Here is a 21,524-nt window from a genome sequence, read left to right as displayed (position 1 = left end):
ATTGCATCCGTTGCTTTTTCTATGAAATAAGAAACCACATATTAAGCTCCCCTGTTTTGTTGCATGGCCAAGAAGATGGAATTGTGTATGTAACATGTAATATGATATCTATTTTAAAAAATCTAACAGCAGACCGTATGAACAAATTGGCTAAACGAGGAAAAAATAAGTAATGCCTTAATTTGTATGGCATCTTGGCTTGCGATGGGCCATGGCCATAACTTTAAATCAAATCAAGCTTCATTTATACAGCACATTTCAGACACTGAATGCAACGCAATGTGCTTTACAGGGGGGAAAAAAAACAAAAAAATAATGAAAATGAAAGCTAAAATATTTACTACAAAACAAACATAACATAAAAAACAAAATAATGACAAATTGAACAACTAAAAAGCACCCTAAGGAAAACAAAGCCAAAAATAGATGTTTTAAGATCACTTTTGATTATGTCCACAGTTTCGGCTCCCCTCAGGTTCTCTGGCAGGCTATTCCAGAGGCTGGGGGCATAGTAACTAAAGGTTGCCTCTCCATGCCTCTTGGTCCTAGGCTTTGGGATGGTTAAAAGGCCAGTGCCAGAAGACCTTTGGAACCTACTGGGTACATATCTTAAAAGCACGTCTGACATGTATTGGGGTGCACAATCATGGATTGATTTAAAAACCAATAGAAAAATCTTACAATTAATTCTCAAACTCACAGACAGCTAGTGCAGAAACCTTAAAATCCGTGTAATGTGTGCTCTCCGTCTGGTCTAGGGACCAGTGCTGCAGCATTCTGTATGTTTTGCAGTTGACCTTTGGCTTTCTTGGGTAGACCAGACAGGAGAGCATTACAGTAGTCAAGCCTGCTTGTAATAAAAACATGGATGAGTCTCTCTGTATCAGCCTGAGAGAGAAAGGGCCTCGCCTTGGCAATGTTCCTCAGGTGGTAAAAAGCCATTTTGGTCACATTCCTAATGTGTGATTCGAAATTGAGTTCAGAATCTAAAATAGCACCTAGGTTTTTTTATCTGGTGTTTTATCTATGTTGCCTGTGAATTAAAATGTGCGGCTAGATTCTCTCTCTGTGCTTTGGCTCCAACAATAAGTACCTCAGTCTTGTCTTGATTTAGCTGTAGGAAGTTGTGAGCCATCCAAGTATTTAAATCACTAATAGAGTCAAAAATGTATCCGTGGAGCTAAAATCCTCTGGTGACACAGAAATGTAAAGTTGTGTATAGCGTCTGCATGACAGTGAAAATCAATGCTTTGCTTTCTGATATCATCACTATCATCAAAAAGATTGTGCCACCTGGAAAACCCTTGTTACAGAAACCTTTACAGGAAAGTCCCAGTCACTTCACATCAAGGTAAGCGACATTGGCAGAGATGCAGCCTTTATGAACTATGCAGCCAAACCCGCCAGCTACCAGTCTGTAACCTCTGTTGGGGACAGCCAGCAGAGAGGAAGAAGAAAAGCCCAAGAATGACTTTTGAGCCTGAGTTCATGACCAGATAGGGCTCACGTAGTCCAAATAACCCCGGGCCCGTATCCACAAAGCGTCTCAGATTATGAGTGCTGATCCTGCATCAGTTTGGACTTTTAGATCATAATGAATAATATAAAATGGACAGATCCTAGATCAGCACGCCTACTCTGTGGAGGATGTGCTTATGATGGTTATATTATTATATGTGACTGACCACCTTGATTCGGTCTTATGTAGCAACATTTTACTTTCTTTTTTTTACATTGGATAAAAGCAGAGACACAGAGCTACAAAATGGTAACATACACTGCATTTGAGGAACAATGGGAAAGTAATTATCCTTTGAAACCTGATAAACCTGAAACCCCACTTTTGAGAAAATGGCCCTTGAATGTTTTGGTACACCTACTGGAGAGCTCTTCTTTGTCTACACCCATTCAGCATTGTTCACACCCTCTTAAGCCAGCCCCACCCAACAAAGATTCACATGTGAGGTAATGTGCTAAACAGTGAGTAGTGTAGTAAAGATTAAGACTGTAAGTGGTAAAAGTAGTAGCCTACAGTAAGGACAAATTTCAGGTAAACTGAAAGTGTTCAGACAAAAATATGTTATAAATATTAGATGACATAGTAACAAAGTGTCAATGCCAGTAGAGAAATAATTACATAATATACAGTATGTACAAGAACAATATCAATAACCATATCAGTGATACTGGTGATAGATCAGGTAGTAATATGCATACAATAAGGGGTAAAGTGGCTGAGCAGCAGGATAAAATAATAAATAATACCAGCAACATATGGCGTGTGTGTAAGGAGAGAGTCATTTGAGTAGAGGCACTGCAGATAGTGCTGATGACTGGTCCGTGCGAACCACATATGAACAAAGGAATCTATATTCAGAGAGCCTGTTTTTGTCCTGCCCTTGACTTTGTTGCAGGGCATGTGATGTCCATAGCTTTTTTGTCGCAAAACCCCCTGATCTTCTCAAAAATATAAGTTTGTTTAGCTGTGTCCAGTCCAGGTGGTGCTTGGACAGGCAGACCATCTATGGGAGGAAGGATGTCAGCAGCTGAAACCTGGTCCTGACTGAGTCCGAATGCTCTTTGGTGACAACAACACCAGGCTCCAGAGCATCGAAGCTGTAAAACAGGAAATAAAAACAACAACAAAAATTGAGAAAACATTACAACCTTGCATAACATCAATTCACCTCCCAAGTTTAAATAAGAAGAAGAATCTCTTACAATCAGTGGGGATTTTAGCAGGTAAATCTTGGTGGGGGAAAAAAAAGAAAATGTGGGATGCATGTCAGCAAAGCCACTACACAACACAACAATTGCACTATAACAATGACAAACGGTTCCCACAAACTGTTAGGGACTGCATAAAGCTGTCCCAACAGCAGAGTCCCAACAGCTGTCCCAACACCTTACCACTGCTACACCTGGCTATCAGCAGAGCCTTGTCTGTCAGAAAAACAGTTCAATCAGCCTAATTTACTGCCTTTTGAAAAACCATGATAGCTGATGTGGCTGACTTGCTTAAACAAATGTGCTTTCTCTTGACAATTTAGATGTACACATTATGGTATGAGGGGACAACAAGCAGATAAGAGGCTATCTGTAATTTCAATTAAGACATTAATGAGCGAGCTAGGATGAATGTAGTCAATATGACTATTTGTTCAGCACTTTTGAAATGTACAGCGACAGAATTCAGAACATGGGCCATTCTTACAGTGGGCCATTCAGAACTGCCAGATAAATAAGCAGACAATGAAATAACATTTGTTGATTACATTTCTCTAAAACAGGTTATAGGCTACATGTGCACCACCAAGTCAGAACAGTAAGCAAAATTAAGAGGGGAAAATTAAGGTGAGGCACATGGGCTACTAACAACTAACTACACAACATACACTTAGTATTACTTTCTTAGCTACACTATACATATCTCGCTGGCATATAACAGAATTTATGCAGAAGCATACAAGATATTTTTGGACTCACCTTGTTGTGCTGTGCTCACTTGAACAGGAAGGTGGCACGGCAGTCCTTCGTGGGCAAATTTTGTCATCAAACTTTGTCATCAAAGCCTAGTTTCATCAAAGCCTAGATTTATGGTGCTTTCAAGACAATTGGGAACTCTGAAATAAACCAGGTTGAATTATGATGACGTCAGTGATCTTCAGGTCGTAGCTCTAGAAAGAGACCTGAGTTCTGGATTTATACTTCAGAGTTGGATGACTGTTGAAAACGTATTTTCCCGGTCGGAGCTCGTTTTTCCGATGTAAACAGTTGTTTTAAGCAAAGCCCAAATCATGCTGGATTGACAGCATGGCCAATGTTGAATGTTTATCATTTTATGCTTGGAAAAGAGACCTTTAATCCAAGATTTAGGACCATACAGCCACCTCACTGAATAGCAGGCCAGTGATGGCATTGCAATGCTTGAAGTTAGCCACTGATTTCATCCAAACTACTTATAGTTGAATTTGCGATTTCCAACCTGCTGTGTAATGTTTATGTCCAATGGCCGATGAGAACGGATACGTTTTATCTATTCTTTCTCTTCATTACTTCTCTTCATATGACAAGGATTAAAAAGGATTTGCCAGTAGATTATCAGCTTGATTCATGATGATGACTGCTAGCTAAGATTCTGAAAGTATGATGTTGACATGTCCAATTTATTTTAATTTTACCTTTATTTAACTAGGCAAGTCAGTTAAGAACAAATTCTTATTTTCAATGACGGCCTAGGAACAGTGGGTTAACTGCCTGTTCAGGGGCAGAACAATAGATTTGTACCTTGTCAGCTCAGGGATATGAACTTACAACCTTTTGGTTACTAGTCCAGGTCTGGGAGGATATTGCAACAACACCTGCACAGGATCGGTACATTCGAACATCACACCTGTGGGACAGGTACAGGAGGGCAACAACAACTGCCCAAGTTACACCAGGAAAGCACAATCCCTCCATCAGTGCTCAGACTGTCCGCAGTAGGCCGAGAGAGGCTGGACTGAGGGCTTGTATGACTGTTGTAAGGCAGGTCCTCACCAGACATCACCGGCAACAACGTCGCCTATGGGCATAAACCCACCGTTGCTAGACCAGACAGGACTGGCAAAAAGTGCTCTTCACCGACGAGTCACAGTTTTGTCTCACCAGGGGTGATGGTCGGATTCGCGTTTATCGTCAAAGGAATGAGCGTTACACCAAGGCCTGTACTCTGGAGCGGGATCGATTTGGAGGTGGAGGGTCCGTCATGGTCTGGGCCGGTGTGTCACAGCATCATCGGACTGAGCTTGTTGTCATTGCAGGCAATCTCAACTCTGTGCGTTACAGGGAAGACATCCTCCTCCCTCATGTGGTACCCTTCCTGCAGGCTCATCCTGACATGACCCTCCAGCATGACAATGCCACCAGCCATACTACTCGTTCTGTGTGTGATCTCCTGCAAGACAGGAATGTCAGTGTTCAACCATGGCCAGCGAAGAGCCTGGATCTTTATCCCATTGAGCACGTCTGGGACCTGTTGGTTGAGGGCTAGGGCCATTCCCCCCAGAAATGTCCGGGAACTTGCAGGTGCCTTGGTGGAAGAGTGGGGTAACATCTCACAGCAAGAACTGGCAAATCTGGTGCAGTCCATGAGGAGGAGATGCACTGCAGTACTTAATGCAGCTGGTGGCCACACCAGATACTGACTGTTACTTTTGCCCCTCCCTTTGTTCAGGGACACATGTTAGGGAATAATCCGAATTTGTTGGTAACATAGGTAAGATGTTTTATATTCATCATATGTTTGTAAGTTACTTCTCATCAAGAATGTTATTTTTGTATAATACTGTGGCAGGGTTGCAGTATCTGTTCTATGTCAAGACTAAGTTGCATGGGCCGCAGAGAGGGGAGAGGTCAAAGTGTCATCATGTGTAAACATATCTTTTGCTCCACTGTGTGTGTGCCAGCGGGGAAAGTAGGATAGCAGTGTCTGGAATCATTCTATGCTTCCTCTAATGTTGTCCCTATCTTAATTAACCTATAGCAATCATTCTCCTCTCCGTGAGTTTGTCCAGGATTGGTTGTATTTAGAATTGGTTGTATCTAAATGACAATTTGATATATGCCTGTTGATATGGAGGGTTGGTTTATGGTTCTGAGGTTGAGAAAGGAGACAAAGCTGAACAATGAATTATGCCGATGCTGTCTTATCCTGTGTATCTTTGCTATAAAGGATCTCATTTGCCATTATGTTGGGACTCTCAACTTTTCATTAGAGATACTGAACTGTTGAAAGTCAATATGCTATTGCAATGTGTAAGGGGCTCTCAGAGAATTCATTGATAGACACTGAATTAATCTGAGAGTCACAGGATTGTGATAGAGCTCATATAATTAAAGATGGACTTTGATAACTAACTCTGACTTGTGTATGGTTTGCGCTCATGATTTGGTAAATAGAGGAAATTTCCACGACACACATTATTCAATTTCTGTTAGTCACAAGTCTGTGGAATTTGTTCAGTTTAACACAGTGCCCTTCTTTGGACACTGTGTTAACTAACCTCCAAACGAGTTTCAATGCCATACAACACTCCTTCCGTGGCCTCCGACTGCTCTTAAACGCTAGTAAAACCAAATGCATGCTTTTCAACCGTTCGCTGCCTGCACCCGCCCGCCCGACGAGCATCACTACTTTGGACGGTTCTGACTACGTGGGCAACTACAAATACCTAGGTGTCTGGCTAGACTGTAAACTTTCCTTCCAGACTCACATCTCCAATCCAAAATTAAATCTAGAATGAGCTTCCTATTTCGAAACAAAGCCATCTTCACTCCTTCAAAGTCGGCAAACATATCCTCGTTAAACTGACTATCCTACCGATCTTTGACTTTGGCGATGTCATTTACAAAATAGCTTCCAATACTCTACTCAGCAAACTGGATGCAGTCTATCACAGTGCCATCCGTTTTTTCTCCAAAGCCCCTTACACCACCCACCACTGCGACCTGTATGCTCTAGTCGGCTGGCCCTCGCTACATATTCGTCGCCGGACCAACTGGATCAAGGTCATCTATAAGTCTATGCTAGGTAAAGCTCCGCCTTATCTCAACTCACTGGTCACAATAACAACACCCACTCATAGCACGCGCTCCAGCAGGTATATCTCACTGGTCATCCTAATTGTCCCTAGGATTTCTAAGCAAACAGCTGGAGGCAGGGCTTTCTACTATAGAGCTCCATTTTTATGGAATGGTCTGCCTACCCATGTGAGAGACGCAGACTCGGTCTCAACCTTTAAGTCTTTACTGAAGACTCATCTCTTCAGTGGGTCATATGCTTGAGTGTAGTCTGGCCCCGGAGTGTGAAGGTGAACGGAAAGGCTCTGGAGCAATGAACCACCCTTGCTGTCTCTGCCTGGCCAGTTCCCCTCTCTCCACTGGGATTCTCTGCCTCTAACCCTATTACAGGGGCTGAGTCACCGGCTTACTGGTCCTCTTTCATGCTGTCCCTGGGAGGGGTGCGTCACTTGAGAGGGTTGAGTCACTGACGTGATCTTCCTGTCTGGGTTGGCCCCCCCTTGGGTTGTGCCGTGGCGAAGATCTTTGTGGGCTATACTTGGCCTTGTCTCAGGATGGTAAGTTGGTGGTTGAAGATATCCCTCTAGTGGTGTGTGGGCTGTGCTTTGGCAAAGTGGGTGGGGTTATATCCTTCCTGTTTGGCCCTGTCCGGTGGTATCATCGGATGGGGCCACAGTGTCTCCTGACCCCTCCTGTCTCAGCCTCCAGTATTTATGCTGCAGTAGTTTATGTGTCGGGGGGCTAGGGTCAGTTTGTTATATCTGGAGTACTTCTCCTGTCTTATCCGGTGTCCTGTGTGAATTTAAGTATGCTCTCTCTAATTCTCTCTTTCTCTCGGAGGACCTGAGCCCTAGGACCATGTCTCAGGACTACCTGGCGTGATGACTCCTTGCTGTCCCCAGTCCACCTGGCCGTGCTGCTACTCCAGTTTCAACTGTTCTGCCTGCGGCTATGGAAATGGAATCCTGACCTGTTCACCGCACGTGCTACCTGTCCCAGACCTGCTGTTTTCAACTCTCTAGAGACAGCAGGAGTGGTAGAGATACTCTTAATGATCGGCTATGAAAAGCCAACTGACATTTACTCCTGAGGTGCTGACTTGCTGCACCCTCGACAACTACTGTTATTATTATTATTTGACCATGCTGGTCATTTATGAACATTTGAACATCTTGGCCATGTTCTGTTATAATCTCCACCCGGCACAGCCAGAAGAGGATTGGCCACCCCTCATAGCCTGGTTCCTCTCTTGGTTTCTTCCTAGGTTTTGGCCTTTCTATGGAGTTTTTCCTAGCCACCGTGCTTCTACACCTGCATTGCTTACTGTTTGGGGTTTCAGGCTGGGTTTCTGTACAGCACTTTGAGATATCAGCTGATGTACGAAGGGCTATATAAATACATTTGATTTGATTTGATCCCCAAAGCCAACACCTCCTTTGGCTGCTTTTCCTTCCAGTTCTTTGCTGCCAATGACTGGAACGAATTGCAAAAATCGCTGAAGCTGGAGACTTATATTTCCCCTCACTAACTTTAAACATCAGCTATCTGAGCAGCTTACTGTAGCTGTACATATCCCATCTGTAAATAGACCACCCAATCTACCTACCTCATACCCATATTGTGCTTATTTACTTTTCTTATCTTTTGCACACCAGTATCACTACTTACACATCATCATCTGCTCATCTATCACTCCAGTGTTAATCTGCTAAATTGTAATTACTTTGCTACTATGGCTTATTTATTGCCTTACCTCCTCATGCCATTTGCACACACTGTATATAGACTTTCTTTTTTCCTATTGTGTTATTGACTGTACGCTTGTTTATTCCATGTGTAACTCTGTGTTGTTGTTTGTGTCGCACTGCTTTGCTTTATCTTGGCCAGGTCACAGTTGTAAATGAGAACTTGTTCTCAACTAGCCTACCTGGTTAAATAAAGGTGAAATAAAAAATAATAAAAAAGAAAAGTGTCTCAGTTGTTGAATCTTGTTATGTTCATACAAATATTTACACATGTTAAGTTTGCTGAAAATAAACGCAGTTGACATTGAGAGGGCATTTCTTATTTTGCTGAGTTTATATATCGGTGTATCGTAGGTGATAGCTGTGGTGACGTTCTCAGAGCCCAAGGCTTACAACAAGGGTCAGGATAAAGATGAGTCTGTGACAGTAAGAGTAAAGTTTTTGGAAAAAGTAGATCTTTGCCTTTAGTCTGATCCATTTGTGGTTTCAGGGTAGATGAAAACAGAGTTGGGTGCTGTGGAATCGGTGAGTGTAACCAGAAGTGGTCTTGTGATAATTGTTTGTGTTTCTGCTGGTCAGAGGGAGCAGGCTCTTTGCATTAAGCGAATGGGGGCAAGAGATGTGAATTGTGGCGGTAGCGGAAAATGTAAAAGCTGACAAACTGAAGGGGAAGATTCCCAGTGCTTGTAATGATCATCGTTTGGTGCGAAGCAGACAGGGTGGCGTGAGTAGTAAAACAGAAGAGTCGTTGCCTGTTCTTTTGAGTTTTGATGTGGATTCTTTACCTGAGAAAGTCATGTTGGGATATATAAGTTATCCTGTACGAGCTTTTGTGCAGAATACATTATGTTGTTACAGGTGTCAAGCTTATGGGCATGTGGCAGCAGTGTGTAGGAGGGAGGTTCACAGGTGTGAGAAGTCTGCAGAAGGGCAGGAGACAAAGCAATTTGTAGCATTGGGGAAAGTAGTGGTATGTGTTAATTGTAGGGGTTCCCATGTGGCTGGGGATCAGATATGTCCCGTGCGAGAGAGGCAGGTTGAGGTTTCCAAGTTTAGAGTAGTGCAGAAGTTGTCATATGCTGAGGAAGATGGGTTAAGGGGGAGGAGCGGTGAGAGTAGTAGAGATGTACCAGTACAGAGGGAGAGGCCAAAAAGTGATATAAGTTTCAGTAAGATTGGATTTTTAGCATTTATAGCAATGTTATCAATTGTACAGCAGGGATGGAACGTAAGTCACAGAAAATTGAGGTATTTGGGTGTGTGAGATTTGACATCAGAAGAGTTACAGGGTGTGTTAAGTGGTAATGTCCCATCCTTTCAGGATGATTGCATGAGGTAGGAATACATACATTTAATTAGTGGAGTAGGGTGGTGTTAATTTGATTTTATATCATTTTGAAATTAGTGAGTGTCGTGTTAGATGGTAGGGTATTTATTTTTATTTTTCAAGCAAAGTATAAGGAAGTTGTACTCCAATCTAGTAGATGGCGGTAATGCAACAAATTGGATGCCAACCGCTGTTAAACTTCATAGAAGAAGAAGTAGTTATTCGCGGTTTATCTTCTGCACTTGAAGTCTTCGACGGCTGTTAGCGTGAGACTCTCTCTGTACATTCTAAGCTATATATCAGTATTCTTATTTTTCGCACTTTCTCTGGAAAGAAAACAACCCTTGTCAACATGCATGTGATAAAGCGAGGTAGGTCATTTCTAGTAGGAATAATAGCAAAAGCTAGCTAAGTTTGCAATTTGACTGGCTCTTGCCTTTTTTCTCACAAGCAACCTTTTGAACGTGTATTATTATATCGTTGGCTACTGTACTGTCATTAACCACGTTGCATGACTTTGCCTAATTAGGTAGCTAATGTTATTGAATGCGTTAGCTAGCTAGAGAAGGACCGCTGTCGTCTCGTTTAATAAGGACGATCAAAACAGGTTATTGACAGTCTTGCAGCAATGTTCCTTTTGTCAAACTTGGCGCCAAATTTGTCAACGTTTTGTAGTTTGGCTAGCCAGTTAGGTGCTTCTATCTAGGGCATTTGATTGGAAGTATCCGTGACTATCACATCAATTAATCATATAGCTAGTTAACATTTTCTAGTATTTAAATGATATTTTTTACCCCCAATACAGCTTTCTGGGTTACACAACAGGATGTTTGCTAGTATCCGTGACTATCCCATCAATTACATAACTAAATTAACTTAGTTTTTAAGCTTTGTGGCAATTACTGACATTAACTTGTAAATTCCTTTTCCATGGCGCGCACAATATATTTTATTGTTGATTTTCTGCTTAACACTTCCGTCATTACATCATTTTCAGATGGGCGCGAAGAGCGTGTCATGTTTGACAAGATCACTTCCCGTATTCAGAAGCTGTGCTATGGACTCAACTCTGACTTTGTAGATCCAGTGAGTCGATATTTTATGTTCATTGTATTTCCGTTGTTTGGTAATTCTAGTGTTTATGTTCTGTGTGTTGTGTTCCTCTAACGCACCCTTTACCCTGCCTGTTGTCCCACGTTTAGACCCAGATCACCATGAAGGTAATCCAGGGTCTGTACAGTGGGGTCACTACAGTGGAGCTGGACACATTGGCTGCAGAGATTGCTGCCACCCTCACAACGAAACACCCCGACTATGCCATCCTGGCTGCCCGCATTGCCGTCTCCAACCTGCACAAGGAGACCAAGAAGGTGTTCAGTGGTAAGTCTCTCTTGCAAGTTATGCATATTTCTCCATTATCAGGCTCACTCAAAGTAGCCAAGATTCAGCCTGTCCATTCATTCAGTGGCACGGATATCGAATTTGCCAGTGAGCTGACAATCGCACTTCTGCTAACTGAAGAAATTGGTACCTAAAAGTAATTTCTAAACCCTGGGTGTGAAACTAAGGTATCTGGAAATCGCTTAATTTTTTCTGTCAATGCTGTTTTAGATGTGGTGGAGGATCTCTACAACTATGTCAACCCACTAAACAGATGCCACTCTCCCATGGTTGCCAAGGAGACACTTGACATTGTCCTAGAAAACAAGGATCGCCTCAACTCTGCAATCATCTTCGACCGGGACTTCTCCTACAACTTCTTTGGATTCAAGGTCATTTTTACAGTACACGGTTTATAAACCATCATTTAAAAGTCAATTCTGCAATGGTAGGAAAGTAAACACTTTTTTGTGTTTTTCTACATAGACACTTGAGCGGTCGTACCTTCTGAAGATTAATGGGAAAGGTGAGTCGGTTACATAATTTCTGTCCCTGTAAGAATTGACATCTTGTCATGATACGAATCTATGCTGCACTGGATTAGGGCTCCTCACCAGTGGCACCTGGCCAAACAGGCACATTTTCAGAGCTGTTTTTTAAAAATTTGGTTCAGATGAGCTCCATCCCTCATGCTGACCTGTTCTGTTTCTGTGTAGTTGCCGAGCGACCCCAGCACATGCTCATGAGGGTGGCAGTTGGGATTCATCAGACTGACATTGACGCTGTCATCGAGACTTACAACCTGCTGTCAGAGAAGTGGTTCACCCACGCTTCGCCCACACTCTTCAACGCTGGCACCAACCGCCCACAACTGTCCAGGTAAGCACTTCATATTTTGGATCTACTTTTGCCATTCTACTAGAAGCCATTCCTCAGGCTATGATTACTGAATTGCAGAAAATACTGACATCTTTGACAGTTCTAAGTGCAAACCAGAAAAGCGCTTGATCGGTTTTAAATTAGTTGTCCTTGTTGACTTTTCAGCTGTTTCCTGTTGGCCATGAAGGATGACAGCATTGAGGGCATCTACGACACCCTAAAGCAGTGTGCCCTAATCTCTAAATCAGCAGGGGGCATCGGAGTGGCAGTCAGCTGCATCAGAGCCACGGGCAGCTACATTGCTGGGGTGAGGATCACGTTCATAAATAAGACTGCCCGACTAAGTGTCAGGAGGGGTGTAGAGTGATGGGGCTATGTCTACACCGAGGACCCAGAACAGTGGGTACTTGGTGTGATTGATGGCTCTGACAGATTGTGGGGAAAGTTTGTACATGAGAAAAAATGACTCGTGTTTCATTGATGCTTGGCGAGTCACTCAGTTACTGAGGCTTCTTTGTTTTTGTTTTTAAGACAAATGGTAATTCCAATGGGCTGGTTCCCATGCTCCGAGTGTACAACAACACAGCACGCTATGTGGACCAGGGAGGCAACAAGGTGAGAATGAAATTTAATTTGAATATGGGTTTTGTTATTGACTCTGGCCACAGGATGACTTCATAGATATGCATTAGCGCTCTGCGCAGAGATGACCCACTATCTATCACCCAAGTCTGATGGCTCTGAGAACATGTATACGGTCTTTCAGACTCTGTGGCCTGTGTTTACTGTACCGTCATCAGGCATTTAACTCCCGCTCATTGCCCTCCTTCTCAGAGACCTGGTGCGTTTGCCATGTACCTGGAGCCGTGGCACTTTGATGTGTTTGACTTCTTGGATCTGAAGAAGAACACGGGGAAGGAAGAGCAGAGAGCCAGAGATCTGTTCTACGGCATGTGGATCCCTGACCTCTTCATGAAGAGAGTGGAGAGCAACCAGGTATGCAGAAACATTTATCAACTGAAGTATTCAAACCAGATATGGAATTTCATGAAATTCGAGCTCTAGTATATTTTGTACATCGCTCTTCAAGGTTGAATTAAAGAAGGGAATAAGGAGTGGTTCTGTTTAGATGAATATCTTGAAAGATATCAGTACTCAATGGTGTATCATACCCACAGGACTGGTCCCTGATGTGCCCCAGTGACTGCCCTGGACTGGACGAGTGCTGGGGGGAGGAGTTTGAGAAGCTCTATACCATGTAAGACCGGTGCTCCTGACCTGGTATAACTGCTCCATACCAGTCTACTCCCTGTGCAATGTCTCACTGGGCCTGTCTCTGTCTGTCGTCAGGTATGAGCAGGAGGGTCGGGTCAAGCGGGTGGTGAAGGCCCAGCAGGTGTGGCATGCCATTATTGAGTCCCAGACTGAGACGGGCACCCCCTATATGCTTTACAAGGACGCCTGCAACAGGAAGAGCAATCAGCAGAACCTGGGCACCATTAAGTCCAGTAACCTTTGTACCGAAATTGTAGAGTACACCAGCCATGATGAGGTGAGGGCAATCGATTACCTAAACTGTTTGAACTACTGAAGCTGTCTGAAATTGCACCCTATTCCATATTTGGTGCACTACTTTTGACCATGGCCATACTAGAGGTTGACCGATTATGATTTTTCAACGCCGATACCGATTAATCGGCCTATTTTTATTTTATTTGTGTAATTACAATTACAACAATACTGAATGAACACTTATTTTAACTTAATATAATACATCAATCAAATCAATTTAGCCTCAAATAATGAAACATGTTCAATTCGGTTTAAATAATGCAAAAACAGTGTTGGAGAAGAAAGTAAAAGTGCAATATGTGCTATGTAAGAAAGCTAACGTTTCAGTTCCTTGCTCAGAACATGAGAACATATGAAAGTTGGTGGTTCCTTTTAACATGAGTCTTCAATATTCCCAGGTAAGGAGTTTTAGGTTGTAGTTATTATAGGAATTATAGGACTATTTCTCTCTATACCACTTGTATTTCATATACCCTTGGATGTTCTTATAAGCACTTTAGTATTGCCAGTGTAACAGTATAGCTTCCGTACCTCTCCTCGCTCCTAAGCAGCATTACCCATGCAGAGCAAGGGGAACAACTAGTCTCAGAGAGAGTGACGTTTGAAACGCTATTAGCGCTCACCCCGCTAACTAGCTAGCCATTTCACATTACATCGTTACACCAGCCTAATCTCGGGAGTTGATAGGGTTGAAGTCATAAACAGCAGCACTGCTGGCAAAACGCACGAAAGTGCTGTTTGAATGAATGCTTATGAGCCTGCTGGTGCCTACCATCGCTCAGTCAGACTGCTCTATCAAATCATAGACTTAATTATAATATAATAACACAGAAATACGAGCCTTAGTTTCCGGATTTGACCATATTAATTACCTATCATCTCAAACAAGATGTTTATTCTTTCCGTGAAATATGGAACCGTTTACGTATTTTATCTAACGGGTGGCATCCATCAGTCTAAATATTCCTGTTACATTGAAGGTTGTGCAATGTTATGTCATAATTACGTAAAATTCTGTCAAATTAGTTCGCAATGAGCCAGGCTGCCCAAACTGTTGCATATACCCTGACTCTGCGTGCAATGAACGCAAGAGAAGTGACACAATTTCACCTGGTTAATATTGCATGCTAACCTGGATTTCTTTTAGCTAAGATATGCAGGTTTAAAAATATATACTTCTGTGTATTGATTTTAAGAAAGGCGTGGGTGTTTATGGTTAGGTACATGTTGAAGCAACGACAGTCCTTGGATCACATCAAAGTGTGACGCTAATCTATCTGGCTCCTATTTCCCAATCTCAGGTGGCAGTGTGTAACCTGGCATCCATCGCCCTCAACATGTATGTCACCCCAGAGAAAACATTTGACTTCAGCAAGCTGGCCTATGTCACCAAGGTCATCGTCAGGAACCTCAACAAGATCATTGAGATCAACTACTACCCTGTGGTCGAGGTAATGTCTAGCGTTCAACTTAGTGATCCTAATAATATGATCAGCAAGTCTGATTCTACAGGTTATATCTTCATGTGGACCAGTAACTGATTGCCCCATGCCTCGCCTCCTCTCTGACCAGGCTGAGAACTCCAACAAGCGCCACAGGCCCATTGGTATCGGTGTGCAGGGTCTTGCTGATGCTTTCATCCTGATGCGTTTCCCCTTTGAGAGTGCCGAGGCCCAGAAGCTCAACACTCAGATCTTTGAGACCATCTACTACGCTGCCCTGGAGTCCAGCTGTGAGCTTGCTGCTGAGCTCGGTGCCTACCAGACCTACCCAGGCTCCCCTGTCAGCAAAGGAGTGAGTACCACCACCCTTACACCTAACTGAGATGTTAGATATCCTGTGTAGGGTTTTTGTTTACGGTAACTAACTTGTCGATAGTTAATTTTGGATTAAGGAGAATGTTCTGGTGTGGGTCTCAGGCTTAAATGGTTATTTTCCCCAGATCCTTCAGTACAACATGTGGGACAAAACCCCAACCGACCTGTGGGACTGGACAGTTCTCAAGGAAAAGATTGCCAAGTAAGTTCTCAACATTGTCCTCCATTTTCCAACCCAACTACAACTAGTCTCAACACATACATGACCAACCAAGTGGATTTAAATGTTGTCGCCTTTTTCATCACATCAGTCACCCTTCTGCCCCGTCTCTCCAGGCACGGTGTGAGGAACAGTCTGCTGCTGGCCCCCATGCCCACGGCCTCTACAGCCCAGATCCTGGGCAACAATGAGTCTATCGAGCCCTACACCAGCAACATCTACACCCGCAGAGTCCTCTCTGGAGAGTTCCAGGTCAGTACCACTCTCTGTGGGTTCCATAGACAGACTTCTGCACACACAGCATACTCAAACACTAGAAGGCTCTTGAGTTTGGGAGTGTAAAAAGCTAGAGTTGTGTGTATGTGAGGACTAATGTTCTTTGTGCTCCTTGCAGATTGTGAATCCCCATCTGTTGAAGGACCTAACAGAGAGAGGGCTGTGGAATGAGGAGATGAAGAACCAGCTGATTGGTCAGAACGGATCCATCCAGGTGAGAACCCAGACTAATCAGAGTGCAATTATACCCTTTGACTGTATTTTGTGAAGGTCATGTCTAACTCCTTTTGTTAGATTTTAAAAGTGCTATCCTTTTTTAGTAGTTGTCGTTCTATTGTTACTTGTCTTTAGGGCATTGCTGAGATCCCAGATGACCTGAAGGAGCTGTATAAGACTGTGTGGGAGATCTCCCAGAAGACTATTCTGAAGATGGCTGCTGACCGCGGGGCCTTCATAGACCAGAGCCAGTCCCTCAACATCCACATCGCTGAGCCTAACTACGGCAAGCTCACCAGCATGCACTTCTACGGCTGGAAGCAGGTGAGTCAGCTTGCCTATTGAAGTTTCTATAAGATTGCATTTTCTTAGCCCTGGGCCACCCTTAACTCTGGTGTTAAAATGGCTGGCTGATGCTGCCCCTTGAAGCATTGTAGTCCGACTGAAAGTGTTGAGCGTGTGTCATGAGGGGCGGAGAGTGACAGGTCCACGCCGAGGACCCAGAACAATGGGAACTTGGCGTGATTGGCTAGGGAGGCAACGTATGAGGATCAAAGTAGTGCTAAATATTAAATAAACCACTAACCTCTTTTCTGCTCCTCAGGGTCTGAAGACGGGCATGTACTACCTGAGGACCAAGCCTGCAGCCAACCCCATCCAGTTCACCCTGAACAAGGAGAAGCTGAAGGAGTCTCAGTCGGCTAAGAACTTGGAGGCGATCAAGGAGCTCAACAGAGCCGCTATGGTGTGTTCCCTGGAGAACCGCGACGACTGCCTGATGTGTGGCTCTTAGACGGCACCCCACTCCTCCCCGCTCTTTAGTTAATGAACCATAGCAGTGGACCACTGAAGTCCTCAGGATCTTTGAACCCCACTGTCATTGCCTTTAGGTCAGGTAACATTATACAGTAATCTGCCCTGATGTCAGATCAGACTCTTAATAGAACAGGCTCTTGTGTTTGTTGTGGGAATGCTAATGTAGCCTAACTATAGTGCTGTACAAGGTGTGCGCTGTCTGATAATACCAGATTATTAACTGTAAACTTTTCTATTTATCTTTCACAGTTACACTGTCTGTGTGGATTTGTTTTGTATAGGATTGCGTTTCCAACTTTGTCTACTCCATTGTTAATATGTATATCTAAGGATCTCATAACTTGCTGAATGAACTTAAACAAAATGTGTGTATATTCTAAGTATTTTGTATTTGACCTGTGGGGAAAATAAAATAGCTTTGTATGCTGAACAAAAATATAAACGCAACATGCAACAATTTGAAGTTTACTGAGTTAATGTTCATATAAGGAATCAGTCAATTGAAATACATTTCTTGGGCCCTAATTTATGGATTTAACACAACTGGGAATATAGATATGCATCTGTTCATCACAGATACTGTACCTTCAACAAAAAAAGGCGTGGATCAGAAAACCAGTCAGTATCTGGTGTGACCACCATTTGCCTCATGCTGCGTGACATCTTCGTATAGAGTTGATCAGGCTGTTGATTGTGTTCTGTGGAATGTTGTCCCACTCTTCAATGGCTGCATGAAGTTGCTGGATATTGGCGAGAACTGGAACACTCGTACTTGTTCATCCAGAGCATTCCAAACATGTTCAATGGGTGATCTGTCTGAGTATGAAGGCCATAGAAGAGCTAGGACATTTTCAGCTTCCAGGAATTTTTGTACAGATCCTTGCGATATGGGGGATCAAGGGCATGACGAAGTGCCTCAGGATCTTGTCACGGTATCGCTGTGCATTCAAATTGCCATCAATAAAATTTGTATGTAGCTTATGCCTGCCCATACCATAAACCAACCATGGGACAACGTTAACCTCAGCAAACCGCTCGCCCACACTCATCTGCCCAGTACAGTTAAACTGGGATTCATCCATGGAGAGCACACTTCTCCAATGCTCATCTTGGATGAACTGTAGGTGAGCATTCCACTGAAGTCAGTTCAAGACCCTGGTGAGGATGACAAGCACGCAGATGAGTTTCCATGAGACGGTTTCTGAGAATGCTAGAATGCTCACTAACAGCAATGTAAACATGTGTAACATTTGAGAGAAGCTTTTAGTGTGTGTTGGTTATATTTTTGTTCAGTGTAATTATTTTTTTCTCTCCCCAATTTCATGATATCCAATTGGTAGTTAGTCTTGTCCCATAACTGCAACTCTCGTAGGTAGGTACTCGCTAGAGGTAAAGGTTAAGAGCCATGCGTCCTCCGAAACACGACCCTGACAAGCTTCACTGCTTCTTGACACACTGCTCGCTTAACCCAGCCGCACCAATGTGTCGGAGGAAACACCTTACAACTGGTGGCCGTGTCAGCGTGCATGCGCCCGGCCTGCTACAGCGCAATTGGACAGGGACATCCCAGCCGGCCAAACCCTCCCCTAACCTGGACGACGCTGGGCCGAATGTGCGTTGCCTCGTGGGTCTCCCAGTCGCAGCCGGCTGCAACACAGACCGGGATCGATCCCGGATCTATAGCGACGCCTCAAGCACTGCAGTGCCTTAGACAGCAGCGCCACTCGTGAGGCCCAATGTAATTACGTTTGTGTTCATGCAATGTCCTGTGGTACTTTTGTCAAGGTGTACAGTAGTTTAGCAATAACAGTACATGGCATAAGGTGATGCTATTTTGTACTTGATGGGAATTGTATCAGGAAGATGGGGCTTCTTTCACTCTTGATATTTTGAAATGGGTGATGTATATCCACAAGTTAATACATACCATTTGAAAAGTAACATACAAAATGGAGTGTCTTGGATTTACTTATATAATAATACAAAATGCTCTATCCAGGTTGTTTTGCCTTAAGTAACCATCTGTCTTATGTAACCGTACCAAACGTAACACACCATACTAAACGGAGTACTTCGGATTTACATACAGAATTATACGAAATGCTCTGAGACCAGGTTGACCAACAGAGAAGAGACTGTCAGAGCAGTATAGCCAGTTTTGCTCAAATTATTTGCTTTATATAATGAACACACAAGGACATTGTATATATTTTTGTTATTTTAATATTGGTTTGAAAATATGTATTCAAAGTGAAATTGTAATTCTCTATCCTTTCTAATTGTTAGGTTGGAATGTCTATAATGACAATGAATAAGAGTTAGTACTGGTCTCAAACAGGTGGTCCAATGGGAGCAGACATCGGTATCACTAGGTGTTCATAGATCATGTTTAATTTGGCTACATCACTTAACAATATTGTATAAAGGGTAGTGGAGTATCTGATTACATGTACTCTGATTACAAAAAACAAATCAGTGTACCAGCAGCAATATTGTAATCAGATTACAGATACTTAAAAAAAAATTAGATGACTAAATTCAGAAAGGATCTTTGTGAATAAATACATTGACACCTTTCTGTTTTCTCAATGACATTCAATTCAGCATTGAAAAAAGGTGCAAGTTTAAGTTTGTTCCACCTCAGTGAGTCTGACCACAAGTCAGAGACCACTATGAAGACACACCTGATGCATTTGATGGATACTTTTAGTCTTCTTCTAATGCCTCTTAAGGGGAAAGTAATCATATTCCAAAAATGACATTGCTTAAAGGTTTGGACAGGTAACTAGTAATTGTAACGGATTACATTTAGAAAGTAACCTACCCAACCTTGCGTGTATATACATGCCTTTGAATGATTTGTAGCTCATTTTACAGCAAAATAGTTTTATGCTATCTACTGCAAGTGTATATAGCTGCTTTGATGTAAAGATCTCATGTAGTCAACCTATTAAGGAACTATGGAGTTGACTGAAACAATGCTAACTGGCTGACACTTCTAATCTGAAGATGATGCACTCAGATGTGCAGTTCTCATTGGTCCTCCGTTGATGGACCCCTCCCCCTCCTGCAAGCCGAAGACAGTGTCCTGTGAGCTGCTGCTGCCATCGGTCGGTCGGGAACTGTATTCTCCACCACCACGCTAGCTGTGGCAGCCTTCTTCTTAGTCACATTCTCCAACGCCCTCCCCGGGCCCTTAATCCACCTCTCGGTCATGTTGATTTTCCCCACCACTCTTTTCTCCTTCAGTTCCATCACCTTGACCTTTCTCTTTCAGATCTCCCAGGCCCATGTCTACTTTCCCTTCATTCCCACGTCCTCCCATATCATTCACTTTTTTGTCACCTCCTACAAGTCCTTTCCACCAGATTGTATTATCCGAATCTCCCCCTTCCCCTCACTGTCTCCTCTCTATTTTCTGCTCTGACTCCTTCACTACCCCCGTCCACCCTTCTCTCTCCCTTCCCTCCATCAACTCTCCCCTCCTTCATCTTCACAACATCCATGTCTCCTACCTGCTTCGTCCCTTCTGCTCCATCTGGCTCCACCTCCTGTTCTGCTCCATCTTGCCCCACCTCCCGTTCTGCTCCATCTTGCCCCACCACCTCCTGTTCTGCTCCATCTGGCCCCACCACCTCCTGTTCTGCTCCATCTGGCCCCACCACCTCCTGTTCTGCTCCATCTGGCCCCACCACCTCCTGTTCTGCTCCATCTTGCCCCACCACCTCCTGTTCTGCTCCATCTGTCCCCACCTTAACCTGGGGCCAGATATAAAAAGGTAAGCGCCAACGAGATGGTGGGGAAGAAGGTCCTGCTTCCCCTCCAGCCAGACAGGTTCCCACACCAATTAGAGGACAGAAGGTGGAATATGAAATATGAGATGAAACTGACCTTTGAGATAGAGGTTGTTCTATTGTTGGTAGAGGAAGTTGGCTGTATAACACACATACACACAGTATAACCTACCGTATGAGGTAGAAAAAGGCCTTAGGGGAGGGAATGATGTTGAAGGGGACAGGCATGGTGAGACCTCTGAAGTAATTCCGAGAGCTTAGCAAATTTCCACTCAAGGTCAGCGACATCCTGAGAGGGGACAGGTAAGCAGCAGTCAGGGCCCATCCTAGAATCTCTCCTAAACTTTACCTTTGTAAGTAAAGTTTGAGCTTTGAAGGTCTAGAATTTGAGCTTTGAACCACTTTTATCTGCTACATTGGGAAGCAGATAGGGTGTGCCACAAATCAGAGAGAGAGAGAAAGAGTGGCCACAATTCACAAACAGGACATTTGGAGAGGGATACACTATCTCACTGAACATGTTCATTATACTGCAAATCATTGACAGCAGCCCCCCAAATAACACCACTGAGAATCTACTAGCTCTGTAGCTGCTTGTGGCTCTACCCGTTTCTGGTTATAGATGACTGGGCTCTACCCGTTTCTGGTTATAGATAACTGGGCTCTACCCGTTTCTGGTCATAGATGACTGGGCTCTACCCGTTTCTGGTCATAGATGACTGGGCTCTACCCATTTCTGGTTATAGATGACTGGGCTCTACCCGTTTCTGGTCATAGATGACTGGGCTCTACCCGTTTCTGGTTATAGATGACTGGGCTCTACCCGTTTCTGGTCATAGATGACTGGGCTCTACCCGTTTCTGGTTATAGATGACTGGGCTCTACCCGTTTCTGGTCATAGATGACTGGGCTCTACCCGTT

General features: G+C 43.6%; 1 protein-coding gene, 1 non-coding gene and 1 pseudogene across 2 annotated transcripts; all 3 read left to right on the top strand.

Annotated features, from left to right (window-relative positions):
* Nucleotides 1-9,837: 9,837 nt before the first annotated feature.
* Nucleotides 9,838-17,266, top strand: LOC118390178 (ribonucleoside-diphosphate reductase large subunit-like). The gene is made up of 18 exons (XM_035780471.2): nucleotides 9,838-10,004; nucleotides 10,631-10,719; nucleotides 10,836-11,013; nucleotides 11,245-11,405; nucleotides 11,500-11,539; nucleotides 11,730-11,892; nucleotides 12,058-12,199; nucleotides 12,424-12,507; nucleotides 12,727-12,888; nucleotides 13,071-13,150; nucleotides 13,243-13,444; nucleotides 14,766-14,915; nucleotides 15,037-15,258; nucleotides 15,407-15,483; nucleotides 15,618-15,753; nucleotides 15,896-15,991; nucleotides 16,129-16,317; nucleotides 16,598-17,266. The coding sequence occupies exons 1-18, from the start codon at nucleotides 9,986-9,988 to the stop codon at nucleotides 16,784-16,786; spliced, it is 2,379 nt and encodes a 792-aa protein (XP_035636364.1). The 5' UTR covers nucleotides 9,838-9,985; the 3' UTR covers nucleotides 16,787-17,266.
* LOC118390807 (small nucleolar RNA SNORD83) lies at nucleotides 12,554-12,632 on the top strand. The gene has a single exon (XR_004827008.1). It is a non-coding gene; the product is annotated as a small nucleolar RNA SNORD83 (small nucleolar RNA).
* On the top strand, nucleotides 16,409-16,526 carry LOC118390813 (uncharacterized; annotated as a pseudogene).
* Nucleotides 17,267-21,524: the final 4,258 nt, after the last annotated feature.

This window comes from Oncorhynchus keta, chromosome 11, assembly GCF_023373465.1.
Source record: "Oncorhynchus keta strain PuntledgeMale-10-30-2019 chromosome 11, Oket_V2, whole genome shotgun sequence".
NCBI lineage: Eukaryota > Metazoa > Chordata > Actinopteri > Salmoniformes > Salmonidae > Oncorhynchus > Oncorhynchus keta.
The sequence above is the reverse complement of the archived record's forward strand: the minus strand, read 5'-3'. Positions and strand labels throughout refer to the sequence as shown.

What these genes read in the sequence shown, in the direction of transcription:
- LOC118390178 (XM_035780471.2), top strand. An exon ending in GACCAAGAAGGTGTTCAGTG is followed by an intron (nt 11,014 to 11,244) that starts GTAAGTCTCTCT and finishes ATGCTGTTTTAG; the next exon opens with ATGTGGTGGAGGATCTCTAC. An exon ending in AGAGAGTGGAGAGCAACCAG is followed by an intron (nt 12,889 to 13,070) that starts GTATGCAGAAAC and finishes TCATACCCACAG; the next exon opens with GACTGGTCCCTGATGTGCCC.